The sequence below is a fragment of the Saimiri boliviensis genome, chromosome 12 (assembly GCF_048565385.1).
Source record: "Saimiri boliviensis isolate mSaiBol1 chromosome 12, mSaiBol1.pri, whole genome shotgun sequence".
NCBI classification, from domain to species: domain Eukaryota; kingdom Metazoa; phylum Chordata; class Mammalia; order Primates; family Cebidae; genus Saimiri; species Saimiri boliviensis.
The window spans coordinates 77,360,184-77,374,053 of NC_133460.1; the positions used below are offsets into that span (position 1 = coordinate 77,360,184).

At 40.0% G+C, this 13,870-nt stretch overlaps 1 protein-coding gene across 7 annotated transcripts in view; it reads right to left on the minus strand.

Moving 5' to 3' along the window:
- Positions 1-13,870, minus strand: part of IDE (insulin degrading enzyme) — a 141,220-nt gene that overhangs the window by 58,027 nt on the left and 69,323 nt on the right. For 6 of the 7 annotated variants that reach the window (XM_074382581.1, XM_039465130.2, XM_003922391.3 and 3 more), the window contains exons 5-6: positions 2,806-2,928; positions 927-1,039 (exon numbers count right to left, since the gene is read on the minus strand). In XM_074382581.1, coding sequence (XP_074238682.1) covers positions 927-1,039; positions 2,806-2,928 — 236 coding nt within the window. Of the gene's footprint in view, positions 1-926; positions 1,040-2,805; positions 2,929-6,099; positions 6,235-13,870 lie in introns of those variants that run through there. The other variant, XM_074382584.1, reaches the window with a different exon arrangement.

Consider the following 13,870-nt stretch of genomic DNA (forward strand, 5'->3'; position numbering starts at 1 on the left):
GGCCAAGAAGGTGAAACCCCATCTCTACTAAAAATACAAAAATTAGCTGGGCACAGTGGCACACACCTGTAGTCCCAGCTACTCAGGAGGGTGAGACTGGAGAATTGCTTAAACCCAGGAGGCAGAGGTTGCAGGGAGCTGAGATAGCACCAATGCACTCCAACCTGGGTGATAGAGTGAAATTTCGTGCCAAAAAAAACCAAAAACAGAAACAAAAAGAAAACTACATAGGGGCTGGGTGCAGTGGCTCACACCTGTAATCCCAGCACTTTGGGAGGCTGAGGCAGGTGGGTCACTTGAGATCAGGAGCTCAGGATCAGTCAAGGCAACATGGTGAAACCTGTCTCTACTAAAAATAGCCAGGTGTGGTAGTGTGTGCTTGTAGTCTCAACTACTCAGAAGGCTGAAGTGGGAGGATCAATTGAGCCAGGGAGGTTGAGACTTCAGTGAGCCATGATCACACCACTGTACTCCAGCCTGGATGACAAAGCGAGACTGCTTTAAAAAAAAAAAAAAAAAACTGGCAGGGCATGGTGGCTCAAGCCTGTAATCCCAGCACTTGGGAGGCCGAGGCGGATGGATCACGAGGTCAAGAGATCGAGACCATCCTGGTCAACATGGTGAAACCCTGTCTCTACTAAAAATACAAAAAATTAGCAGGGCATGGTGGCACGTGCCTGTAATCCCAGCTACTCAGGAGGCTGAGGAAGGAGAATTGCCTGAGCCCAGGAGGCGGAAGTTGTGGTGAGCCAAGATCGCGCCACTGCACTCCAGCCTGGGTAACAAGAGCGAAACTCTGTCTTCAAAAAAAAAAAAAAAAACTACATAAATAATGAAACCTCCAAAAATTTTCACCTGTTCGATGGTAAACTAGGTATATATCATGTTCGTAAATTAAGACAAAATACCAAAATTTATGCACTTACTTTAAGATGTTCTTCTTGGAAAGGGTGTTCAGGAAATTCTGGCAATGGGACATTTTTGTTCTCTACTTCAGAAAATAACTTTACCACCAGATTAGTCAATTCATCTAAAGATTCTACAAGAAGACAAGGAAAACAGAACTTAAGCAAATCATAGGATACAATGGGGAGTGCTTAAAATGTTAGGATCTCCTGAGAAGTCTCAGTACCATTAAAAGGAAAATGTGAAAATGATTATGCCTCACACCTGTCTCTTTATACTTTAAACAATTATTCACAAATAGTCACAACATTATTTCACAAATATTATAATAAAATTAAAACAAATATTAGAAACAATAATTAATTGCATTTGGAAAACTATCATTCCCAACAGACATATATACTGAACTACTAGCCGACAAAATATAACATTCACCTTGTAAATAGATAGGTTAAGCCCAGTGTGTCAGACGTTAAAAGTTTCTAAGTGACTGACTTTTTTTTTTTTTTTTTTTTGGGAGACAAGGTCTCACTTTGTCACCCAGGCTGGAATGCAGTGGTGCAACCTAGGCTCACTGTAACCTCCATCTGTCAGGTTCAAATGATTCTCATGTGAGTCTTGTGCTTCAGCCTCTCGAGTAGCTGGGACTACAGGTGTGATCCACTACACCCAGCTATTATTTATTTATTTATTTTTGAGACAGATTCTCATCTCACTCTGTTGCCTAGGCTGGAGTGCAGTGGCACAAACTTGGCTCACTGCAACCTCTGCCTCCTGGGCTCAAGTCATTCCCCTACCTCAGCCTCCCGAGTAGCTGGGACTACAGGTGTGCGCCACCACACATGACTAATTTTTATATTTTTAGTAGAGATAGGGTTTCACCATGTTGGTCAGGCTGGTCTCAAACTCCTGACCTCATGTGATCCACCCATCTCGGCTTCCTAAAGTGCTAGCATTACAGATGTGAGCCACCATGCCCAGCCTCACTTCAGTACTTTTTTTTTTTTTTCCCAGAGTGTTGCTCTATTACCCAGGCTGGAGTGAAGCAGCGCAATTTCTGCTCACTGCATCCTCCACCTCCCAGGTTCAAGTGATTCTCCTGCCTCAGCCTCCTGAGTAGCTGGGACTACAGGTGTGTGCCACCACACATGGCTAATTTTTGTATTTTTAGTAGAGATGGGATTTCACCATGTTGGCTAGGCTGGTCTCAAACTCTTGACTTCAGGTAATCCACCCAACTCGGCCTCCCAGAGTGATAGGATTATAAGCATGAGCCACTGTGCCCAGCTTCATTTTCGTATTTCTAGTAGAGATGGGGTTTCATCATGTTGCCCAGGCTAGTATAAGTGGAGGCTGGTGTAAGTTAGTGTAAGTAGATTTTGCGGAGAATCTGCCAATCTTTTTTTTCCTTTTTGTGTTTTCTACATGGGATCTCTCTTTGCCACCCAGGCTGGGGCGCAGTGGTGTGTTCACAGCGCATGGCAGCCTTTAACTCCTGGGCTCAAGTGATCTTCCTCCCTCAGCCTCCCCAGCAGCTAGGACTATAGGTGCAGACTACCACATCCTGCTAATTTAAAAAAAACAAAATTTTTTTTTTTTTTGGTAGAGACATGGTCTTACTACGTTGCCCAGGCTGGGCTTGCCTTGCTTTTATATAAGTAGTATACCAATTACTGTAATAATTTGTATTTTTTCAAAACTCCATTTAAACTTCTTTTGGGAACACAATGATTTAGACATAAAAATCTGCATCTACATATTCTCTAACAAGTAGATCATTTTCAAAAGACTCTGAGCAAAGAGGCAGCTCTATCTTATATCCATCTTCTAATACTTTGAAAAAGCCAACACAAAAAACTTACACTATCCAATTCTATAAAAAGTTGTAAGGGTTCTTACCTCGACCTAAAACACAAATAGCCATTAAGTTGGATGAATAGTAAGTAGAATGGAATTTCAGTAGTTCTTGTCTTACATCAATGCCTTCTTGGTTTGGTCTAGTCTCCAGAGTATATTTGTTACCTGGAAGGGAAGAAAAGGCATTTCTCAGAAAAAGTAAAATAGACTTTAAAGTTTTTAAATTATCACTGATATTGCTATAAGATAAACGTTAAAAACAGATAAATAAGTTTATTTGAATATCAAGTGAATAAACAGGATAATAGAGTACAAACTAGCTCTGTTTTAAACTATAGTCTTCCCTACAGAACTAAAAGCATCTTATAAAAATTATACATCTTGGCCGGGTGTAGTGGCTCACACCTGTAGTCCCAGCACTTTGGGAGGCCAAGGCAGGCCTCGAACACCTGAGGTTAGGAATTTGAGACCAGCATGACCAACATGGTGAAACTCCCTCTTTATTAAAAATACAAAATTAGCTTGGCATGGTGGTGGGTGCCTGTAGTCTCAGCTACTCGGGAGGTTGAGGCATGAGAATCACTTGAACCGGGAGGTGGTGGTTGCAATGAGCCAAGATCATACCACTGCACTCCAGACTGGGCAAGAGTGAGACTTTGTTTCAAAAAAAAAAAAAAAAAATATATATATATATATACATATATATATATACACACACATATACATACACACACATACACACACACACACACACACACACACACACACACACATACATCTCAAAATCCCTATGAGATAGTAGGTTTTACAAGTGCTTAAAAGACAAAATAAGATCCTCATGGCCTCCATTCATGCTTATTTTAATATTCAACTCCCTATGTACTCCACGATTAATTGAACAGAGTCACTCTGGGATTTTTTCGGAAATTGCCAAGTTACTTGTGGAAAGAAATGTACTATTTTGGGCCAAAGTATTAAATTTGTGATGTGAATTCTCATAGATGTGATCTAGACTGGCAAAAATAGGATGCAGTGCTATTTTTATAACTCTCCAGCAATGTATGTAGTGTACCACTAACAGTTCTCATGAAATCTTTATAATTAATTCAAGTAGGGTAAAATATGCAAATAAAAAACAAATAGTCAAATTCTCTAAATAATACCTTGCAAATTAGGGACTGGGAGATGAAATTCCAATGATCGGTGTCTCTCCAAAATGGTATCTTGACAGGAAATATCCTAAGATCCTGGCATAACAACTTTTATATTGTTTCTACTTACACTACTGAGACCGTGTCTTTCTTCTGCAGAGATAAAACTATGGTAGAGTATGTTCTTGATGTGGTTTAGTTTTGTTTCTTGTGTTTTTATAGCATCTAATATATGGGCATTGGGAAAGTCCTTTTTGCATGAAACTAAATGTCTACAGAAAGCCACCAGATGGCACTCTCAAATTCAGTCTTTAGCTCTGCAGTGCTGCATAGCACTGAGTCAAGATTCATGTCCCAGAATGCTTGAATCAACAGATCCACTGAAGACAGTGTGCAAGAAACAGCCTACCAAATAATCTTAACCTTAACTTATTAACCTTTTCCTAGTCACAAAGTAATCATATGCATGATACTCACTAGAAGTAGCCTATCATCCAAGTTTCCAAGTGTTTTTGTTTTTGTATGAGACAGGGTCTTACTCTGTTGCCCAGGCTACACTGCAGTAGTGTAATCACAGCTCACTGCAGCCTTGATGTCCTGAGGTCAAGTGATCCTTCTACCTCAGCCTCCAATAGTAGCTCAGACCACAAGCATTTACCATCACATCCAGCTTTTTTATTTATTTATTTATTTTTTTGGTAGAACCAGGGTCTCTCTATGTTGCCCAGGTTGGTTCTAGGTTCTTAAGTAGTCTTCTCCATTTCTCACTAAAGACCAGTTCGAGCTGGGCACAGTGGTTCACACCTGTAATCCCAGTACTTTGGGAGGCCAAGACAGGTGCATCACTTGAGGCCAGAAGTTCAAGACCAGCCTGGCAAACATGGTGAAACATTTCTACTAAAAATATAAAAATTAGACGGGCATGGTGGCTTGCCTATATCCCAGCTACTCAAGAGGCTGGTGCATGAGAATCACCTGAAACTAGGAGGCAGAGATTGCAGTGAGCCAAGATCGTGCCACTGCAGTCCAGCCTAGATGACAGCGTGAGACTCCTCCTGAAAATAATAATAATAATAAGACCCTGTTCAATTTCAGGTCTGCTTTATTGCCCAGAGAGGTTCTGAGATATTCTCTCACTCTACCTGAAGGGGCCAGGTGCCCTTAGGTGCATAGTCCTAACTCCTTGAGGGGAAAAAACCTTCTGCTGGAGAATGTTTGAAGTTCTCTCATATCAAGGTAAAATTTGAGTACTGATGGTGCCTCTCTTTTCTACTAAATGAAATTCTAAGAGCCACAGTTCCAGAGGGACTTTTGCTTAAGCTCCTTAGTCCTTTACATTGCCAAGCTCAGATTTCTAAAATATGTGAACTAAGACTGACACATTGTGATACCCAAGTTTGAAGAAATTTTTATTTCAACAATGTTAGACGAATATCAGATTTTTAGTCTAAATGTAACATGACTTGCCTGTCCATGATCTAGTAAATATCCTGGTCAAAAACATATACACAAACTCAAAGTTTACAAAGACCAAAATCCTGGCCTCCATCTAGAACTTACACTTATTTCGAGTTGACTGACTCTGGTTCATTTGCCTTTATTTTGAAGTTCTTGAATAGCTCACCATTCTAATCCTGTCCCTTTATCTTTAGGTTCATTTTAAAACACAAAGATAAAGAAGGTGCATGCCTAAACGCAGTAAGGCACAGCTCATTTGCAAATACTGAAAATGCTATAATAAATGCACCAAAGGACCACAATGGAGTACAATACAGCAAAGAAAATAAATAATCCACTGCTTACATGACATCACTAATCTGTAAAAATATTAAAGTACTTAACATAACTTTACTGAATAACAGAAAATAAGCAACATTGCTATTTCAATTCAATTGCAGGAAGGACTCTTGGCTTCTGAGTGTATCGTGAAACAAAAAGACATATTCCCCAAGGGAAAAAATAGAAATTGTGGCTAGGTAAGTAAGGAAGAAGCTGAGTAAATGATCCAGATGACTGCCCCCACAATACCTAAGAATCCACCTATGGAGAACAATGTGAATAAGGCTGGGATAATAAATACCAGTTCAGTCTCTAGACACATATTGTCCTAATTTTGTGCTCATTCAGCTGGGTCATTTATGTTAAATTAAAATGCTCCTACTTGTACTAAAATGTTGAATCCTACCTTTCTGGCTCTGTTGCCATCCAGGTGAGCTCCAGCAGTGAATGGAAGATCAGGGTTGCTCACCTACTGTGACCCTTCCACTCTAGGCCTGCTAGGACAGAACACTGTCTTGGCATTTGGGAATTCAGGGATTCTTGTCCTGACTCCATCATGTGCTAATTAAGCAACCTTGGAAAGGTCTCCAAATATCTCCAAGGGATCATTTATTTCATCTGTAAAATATGGATAATATGGATACATGTCCAGTTGGTAAGAGCAAGGAAGGGCTCAATCCCTGACTCTCCTTCATTTCCTAGCTGTGAGACACAAGCACGTTTCTTAACCTCTCTTAAGCCCCAGTTTACTTATTCATGAATGGGAATAATAAGAGAACCAACCTCATAGATTGCTGTGAGAATTAAAATATATATAATCCGCTGTGTGCAGTGGCTCACGCCTGTAATCCCAGCACTCTGGGAAGCTGAGGTGGACAGATCACCTGAGGTCAGGAGTTCAAGATAAGCCTGGCTAACATGGCAAAACCCCGTCTCTACAAAAAATACAAAAATTAGCCAGGCATGGTGCTGCACGGCTATATGCCCAGCTACTCAGGGAGGCTGAGGCATGAGAATTGCTTGAACCTGGGAGGTGGAGGTTGCAGTGAGCTGAGATCAAGCCACTGCACTCCAGCCTGGGCAACACAGCAAGACTCCATCTCAAGAAAAATAAATAAATAATCCCGGTGGCTCAAGTCTGTAATCCCAGCACTTTGGGAGGCCGAGGCGGGTGGATCACGAGGTCAAGAGATAGAGACCATCCTGGTTAACATGGTGAAACCCCGTCTCTACTAAAAATACAAAAAATTAGCTGGGCATGGTGGCGCGTGCCTGTAATCCCAGCTACTCAGGAAGCTGAGGCAGGAGAATTGCCTGAACCCAGGAGGTGGAGGTTGCAGTGAGCCGAGATCGCGCCATTGCATTCCAGCCTGGGTAACAAAAGTGAAACTTCGTCTCAAAAAAATAAATAAATAAATAAATAAATAAATAAATAATCCATGTTAAGGTTCAGCATAGCATCTGTTAGACAATAATTACTCAATATTAACATGGAGTTTTGTGAAGCCTAAGAAATGTAATAATGGATGTGAAGAGGGGTTGGTAAATTGTAAAATCCAGTAAATGCGACTTTATCTTTTCATTTTAATAACTATTTTAAATTCTGTTTAGAATACTAAAGCTTACAAACTCCGTACTAATATATATGAATGCTGATTTTCAAGAGAATAAAATTTATTTTCCTGGAAAATTCTGAAGCCAGCAATATATTTCTTACTCTGAGAAGGAATGAGTTTGAAGTTTTAGAAATGTCTTAGAAACCAGAGGTATTTACAACAGTATGGTTCTCAGGGAAAGGTCAACCTGATAGTTATAATGCATGATAATTTTATATGTTCTCTGAAAACCCAAGATACTGAAAGTTAAGCTAACATACCTAACATAGCTAGTTACTTGAAATTATTATAAACTTTTTTTTTTAAGTCCTTTTGGCCGGGTGTGGTGGCTCATGCCTGTAATCCCAGGGGAGGGATTTTGGGAGGCTGAGGTGGGCAGATCACAAGGTCAAGAGTTTGAGACCAGTCTGGCCAACACAGTGAAACCCCGTCTCTGTTAAAAATACAAAAAATTAGCCACATGTGGTGGTGTGTGCTGTAATCCCAGCTACTTGGGAGGCTGAGGCAGGAGAACCATGTGAAACCAGGAGACAGAGGTTGCAGTGAGCCGAGATTGCACCATTGCACTCCAGCCCAGGCAAGAGTGCGAGACTCCATCTCAAAAAAGAAAAATAAATTAAAATAAAGCCCTTTCTTCTTGCTATAGCAATCTTCTAAAAACGCTAGAAGTGAGAGACTAAGCCTTTTGATATATGTGAATTTTCCCACAAAATTTAAACTGGCAATTCCTCTGCAGCTGAGTAAGTATATGCAAGTATAAGATATGAGTTAGAAGAGGGGACTTTAAGTGAAAACCTCTTAAATGCCATCAGAATATACTCCTACACTTGACTGGTCCAGCTCTTGTTTTCATTAAGTGTCTAGTTTTTCATAGACATAAATACCAGTAAGGGGAAAAAAGATAGTAACAAAATCCGTGGAAAAGCTTAAGGAACAATAAATGAGTACATGGACTAAAATATATGAAATGTTTTTATATCCATGCGTTTATATGATACTAAAATAAAATTAGTCACCACTGAAGGCTGCTGACTAACCAACTCATTATTTTGAAAATTGTTAAATAAATGGAATGGAACTAAAGCATTTGTCCTGCCATTCCTATGGAAACTGTACCACTCACTAGTCAAACAGTAGAAAAGGAGATTTTATAGCAGTACTCAAGTTAATCAATAGAGATGGAGTGACAGAATTAGCATCAGAAGAACCAAAATTAGGAAGGTGATACACTGAGAATCAATGTTTGCAACATCATAAATAAATGACCAGACACTGTATGCCCAATGGAAAAATACACCACCACCAATGACAGTGTCTTGTCAAAAAGTCAAACATAAATTTGATCAAGCCTCTATATCTAATTGCTAATTTGTGGAAATACAGAAGACAGAGGAATGTGTTAAACTACATTGTTAGGGGTGTAGTAAACAAAAAAAATCCAGGCTATGAGAAGTTCAATAAAACAAACCTGATTCTTCAATAAATAAATTCTAGAAGGGGAGTGAGGGGAAAGAGTAGAGGAAGAGATGATGAATGAACCTATAAACGAAAAAGAGACTTAAAATATGTTATCAGGCTAATGTGGTATTTCATTTTGGGGTCCTGGAACTTTGAGTGATCAGGGTGGGAGTATATCTTGACGCTAGGATTTCAAGACCAGTCTGGGCAACACAGTGAGATTCTGTCTCTATAAAAATTAAAATAATAATAATAATAAAAGACATATCAAACAATCACTAATATTTGAACCTTATTTGGACTCTGATTCAAATAAACTTTAAAAATCACGATTTTTATAAGAACACTAGAAATCTGAACACGAACTGGATATTTGATGATAATGGTAACAATAATGGTAATTTTTATGTTTTTAAAAATGAATCGTTATCTTTTAGAGATATATAATGAAATATTTATGAGCAAAATGGTATCTAGAATCTTCAAAATGATACAAAAGGGTGAATGGAAATGTGGATCGTACAAAATTGGTCAGGGACAGGGTGAGGCACACATAGAGTCATTATAGTATTTTGCATGCTTTTGTGTATGTTTTTTTTTTTTAGATGGAGTTTCGCTCTTGTTACCCAGGCTGGAATACAATGGCACGATCTCGGCTCACCACAACCTCCACCTCCTGGGTTCAGGCAATTCTCCTGCCTCAGCCTCCTGAGTAGCTGTGATTACAGGCAGGCACCACCATGCCCAGCTAATTTTTTTTTGTATTTTTAGTAGAGATGGGGTTTCACCATGTTGACCAGGATGGTCTCAATCTCTTGACCTCGTGATCCGCCTGCCTCAGCCTCCCAAAGTGCTGGGATTACAGGCGTGAGCCACCGCGCCCGGCCTGTGTATGTTTTAAATTATTCACTAAAAAAGGTGAAGGAAAGGAGACAGGAAATAATGGTGGGAAGGAAGAGAGAAAAAAGTAATTGAACTTTTATTAGTTTCTGATTTTGTGTGTTATTATCTTCACACAGGATCAAGAGTCACTGAACTACCCTCTGGTTCATATTCCACAATTTCATTTGGTTCTATTTTTCTATACTGTTCCTTCCTACTTCTCTATGCAAAAGCATCCTTTGTTACACTCAAACTAACCTAATTCATGTTCTCCAAAAGATGTCAGGCTCACTCCTTAGTCTCTTCATGTCATGGTTTTGCATGTCATGGTTTCCCTTATGTCATGGTTTTGCATTAGGGGTCAACCTAATTATTATCATGAGAAATACAGACTTTGAGTTCAGACTCATGTGATACTGAATTCCATAACCTATACAGATAGTTCCACTACCACCCTATCTCTCTCCTCTCTGTACTCTCTGCAAGACTAAAATTATTAGTCAAATTATTCTCCCAGTATCACTTTTGGCATCTGTCAAAGGTGATGATAAAATTTCAGTATCGTGGTAAAGGTTAAGTGAGATGGTATTCGGCAGCAGAACACCTACCTAGTGTGTAGTACTTAGTACCCATATGATAAATATTAGTTCCTTTTCTTTCTCCCCTTGAATGGCTCTTCCTTCTGCTAAAGGAAATCTTACTTACACTTTAGGAGAACTGAAACTGCAGCTCCTCTGAGATCCTGAAGAATTAAATTCTAGGTACCACTAAAACAGGCAAAATAGAATAATATTTAAAAGCTCCAAATCTGGGCTCAGATCCTGGCTCCAGCACTTAAAAGTTGAGGGACCCCAGGCAATTTAATTATCTTCTCTTAAATCTTAATTTATTCATATATAAGATGGGAACAGTAAGAGTACTACCTACTAGGGTTACTGTGAGAATTATTATAAATTAAATAATCCACATAAAGTCCTTAGGACAGCACTCAATAAAAATTAGCAAGAAAAACGAGGAAAAAAAAAGAAGAGATGATGATCCTAGAAAATCAAAGCTAAGATTATACTCAATAAAATCCTGGGTTTGCCTTGCTTCCCCAACTGAACTTTCAGCACCTTGAGTGTAATGATACTGGTTACACTTCTTTGCATTTTCTAGAGGATTTTACATGTAGGGGAACTAAAAGATTACTTGACAACTGAGAGAAACAAAATATGGGCTCATTTATATTTATAATCCTATGAACCTGTAATAAGCATACTAGAGTAAATAGCAGTCGAGTCAGGTCAATCACTTGAGCTCAGGAGTTTGAGACCAGCCTGGGCAACATGGTGAAATCCTGTCTCTACTAAAAATACAAAAACTAGCCAGGTATGATGGCGCATTTCTGTAATCCCAGCTAATCCAGAGGCTGAGGCAGGAGAATTGTCTGAACTGGGGAGATGGAGGCTGCAGTGAGACAAGATCATGCCACCGCACTCCAACCTGAATGACAGAGGAAAACCCTGTCAAAAAGAAAAGAAGGGAAAAAAAGAAAAGAAAGAGGAAAGGAAAGGAAAAAGGGAAGGAAAGGCAGACAGACAGATGTCACTGGCTGGGCACAGTAGCTCACAGCATAATCCTAGCACTTTCGGAGGCTGAGGCGGGCAGACCACCTGAGGTCAGGAGTTTAAGACCAGCCTGGCCAACATGGTGAAATCCTGTCGCTACTTTAAAAAAAAAAAAAAAAAATAGCTGGGCATTGTGGAATGTGCCTATTATCTCAGCAACTTGTGTGGCTGAGACATGAGAACCACTTAAACCTAGGAGGTGGAGACTGCAGTGAATCAAGATCATCCCATGGCACTCCAGCATGGGCAACAGAGTAAGACTCAGTATCAAAAAAAAGTCACCCACACCTGAAATACAGCTCTACCCTCTATATCTCTGTGTCTTCCCATTTTGCCTTTCATTGTACCCACACATGAAGGAGTACCTGTTTTGTTGCTCCCACCCACTCTTTGACTTCCTTCTTTTATTTCCCTCCCAGCTGACTACACCCAGTTGCTCCCACAATGTCAATAACGTTAAGTTTGGAGAAACAGATCAGTAAGGAATAACAAGAACTAAGTTTTTCCTCTTACTATTCCAAATCTACTTATAAATATTCAACTGTTCCTACTTTAATTCCATGGAGAGGCAAACAAAAACAAAAACAAAATGGGACAGAAAAATGGCTTCCAATGTATCAGGTACTATGAAACTAAAGGCATATGTGAATAATGAAGAGAAAAAGCTGAAGTGGACACTAACTGAATTCAATAACATATTAAAAATATCATTCATAAATTAGCTGGGCATGGTGGCTGGCACCTGTAATCCCACCACTCAAGAGGCTGAGGCAGGAGAATCTCTTGAACCTGGGAGGCAGAGGTTGCAGTGAGCCAAGATTGTGCCATTGCACTCTAGCCTGGGCAAAAAAAGAGCAAAACTCCATCTCAAAAAAAAAAAAATTAGCTGGACGTGGTAGTGGGCACCCATAATCCTAGCTTCTTGAGAGGCTAAGGCAGGAGAGTCGCTTGAATGCAGAAGGTAGAGGTTGCAGCGAGCTCAGATGGCACCACTGTACTCCAGCTGGGCGAAAGTGTGATACATACAAATCAATAAACACAATACATCACAGGGCTAGGTGTGGTGGCTCATGCCTGTAATCTCAGCACTTTGGGAGGCTGAGGCAGGCACCTGAGATCAGGAGTTCGAGTACCAGCCTGGCCAATGTAGTAAAACCCAGTCTCTACTAAAAATAACAAAAATTAGGCCAGGAGCAGTGGCTCACACCTGTGATCCCAGCACTTTGGGAGGTTGAGGCAGGTGGATCGCCTGAGGTCCGGAGGTTGCAGAGAGCCAAGACAGAGCCACTGTACTCCAGTCTGGGCAACAGAGCAAGACTCCATCTCAAAAAAAAAAAAAACAAAAAAAAAAAACCCAAAAATTAGCCAGGCATGTGCCTGTAATCCCAGCTACTCGGGAGGCTGAGGGAGGAGAATCACTCAAACCTGGGAGGCGGAGGTTGTAGTAAGATCGCACCACTGCCCTCCAGCCTGGACAAGAAACTATATGATAATTTCAACAGAAGCTGAAAAGGCATTCGATAAAATTCAAGATCCCTTCATGATAAACATTCTCAACACACTGGGTACAAAAGGAACCTATGTTAAAACAATATGTTCTCATCTGTCACGAGAAAAAGAAAAAAGAAAAAAACAATAAAGGACATATATGACAAACTCATAGCTAACATCCTATGGAGCAGAGAAAAACTGAAAGCCTTTGCTTAAAGATCCAGAGGACGACAAACATGCCCACTTTTACCACTTTATACAGCATAATAGTGGAAGTCCTAGCCAGAGTCATTAGACAAGGGAAAGATATAAAGGGAATCCAGCATGGAAAGAAAGAAGTAAAACTGTCATTGTCATTGTTCGCAGAAAACATAAATCTTATATTTAGAAAAACCTAAAGACTCTACCAAAAACACGTGTTAGAACTGATAAATGATTCAGTAAAGTTGCAGGATACAAAAATCAGTAGCATTTCTATATGCCAACAGTGAACAATCTGAAAAAAAAAATCAAGAAAGCAATCCCATTTATAATAGCTACAAAAACAAACAAACAAACAAAACCCTCTAAGAAGAAACTGAACCAAAAAAGTAAAAGATCTTGGGCTGGGCACAGTGGCTTGCACCTGTAATCCCAGCACTTTGGGAGGCCGAGGTGGGCAGATCACTTGAGCTCAGGAGTTTGAGACCAGCCTGGCCAACGTGTGAAACGGAAAATACAAAATCAGTCAGGTGTGGTGGTGCATGCCTGTAATCCCAGCTATTTGGGGAAACTGAGGCAGGAGAATTGCTTGAACCCAGGAAGTGGAGGTTGCAGTGAGCTGAGATCACGCCACTGCACTCCAGGCTGGGTGAAAGAGTGGGATTCTATCGCAAAAAAGAAGTAAAAGATCTCTACAATGAAAACCATAAAATACTAATGAGAGAAATAAAAGAGGACATACACTAAAAGGAAAGATATCCTGTGTTCGTGGATTGGAAGAACTAATATTGTTAAAATGTCCATACTATCCAAAGTGATCTACAGATTCAATGCAATACCTATCAAAATACCAATGACATTCTTCACAGAACTAGAAAAACCAATCCTAAAATCTATACGGAATCAAGGCAAGGGCCTT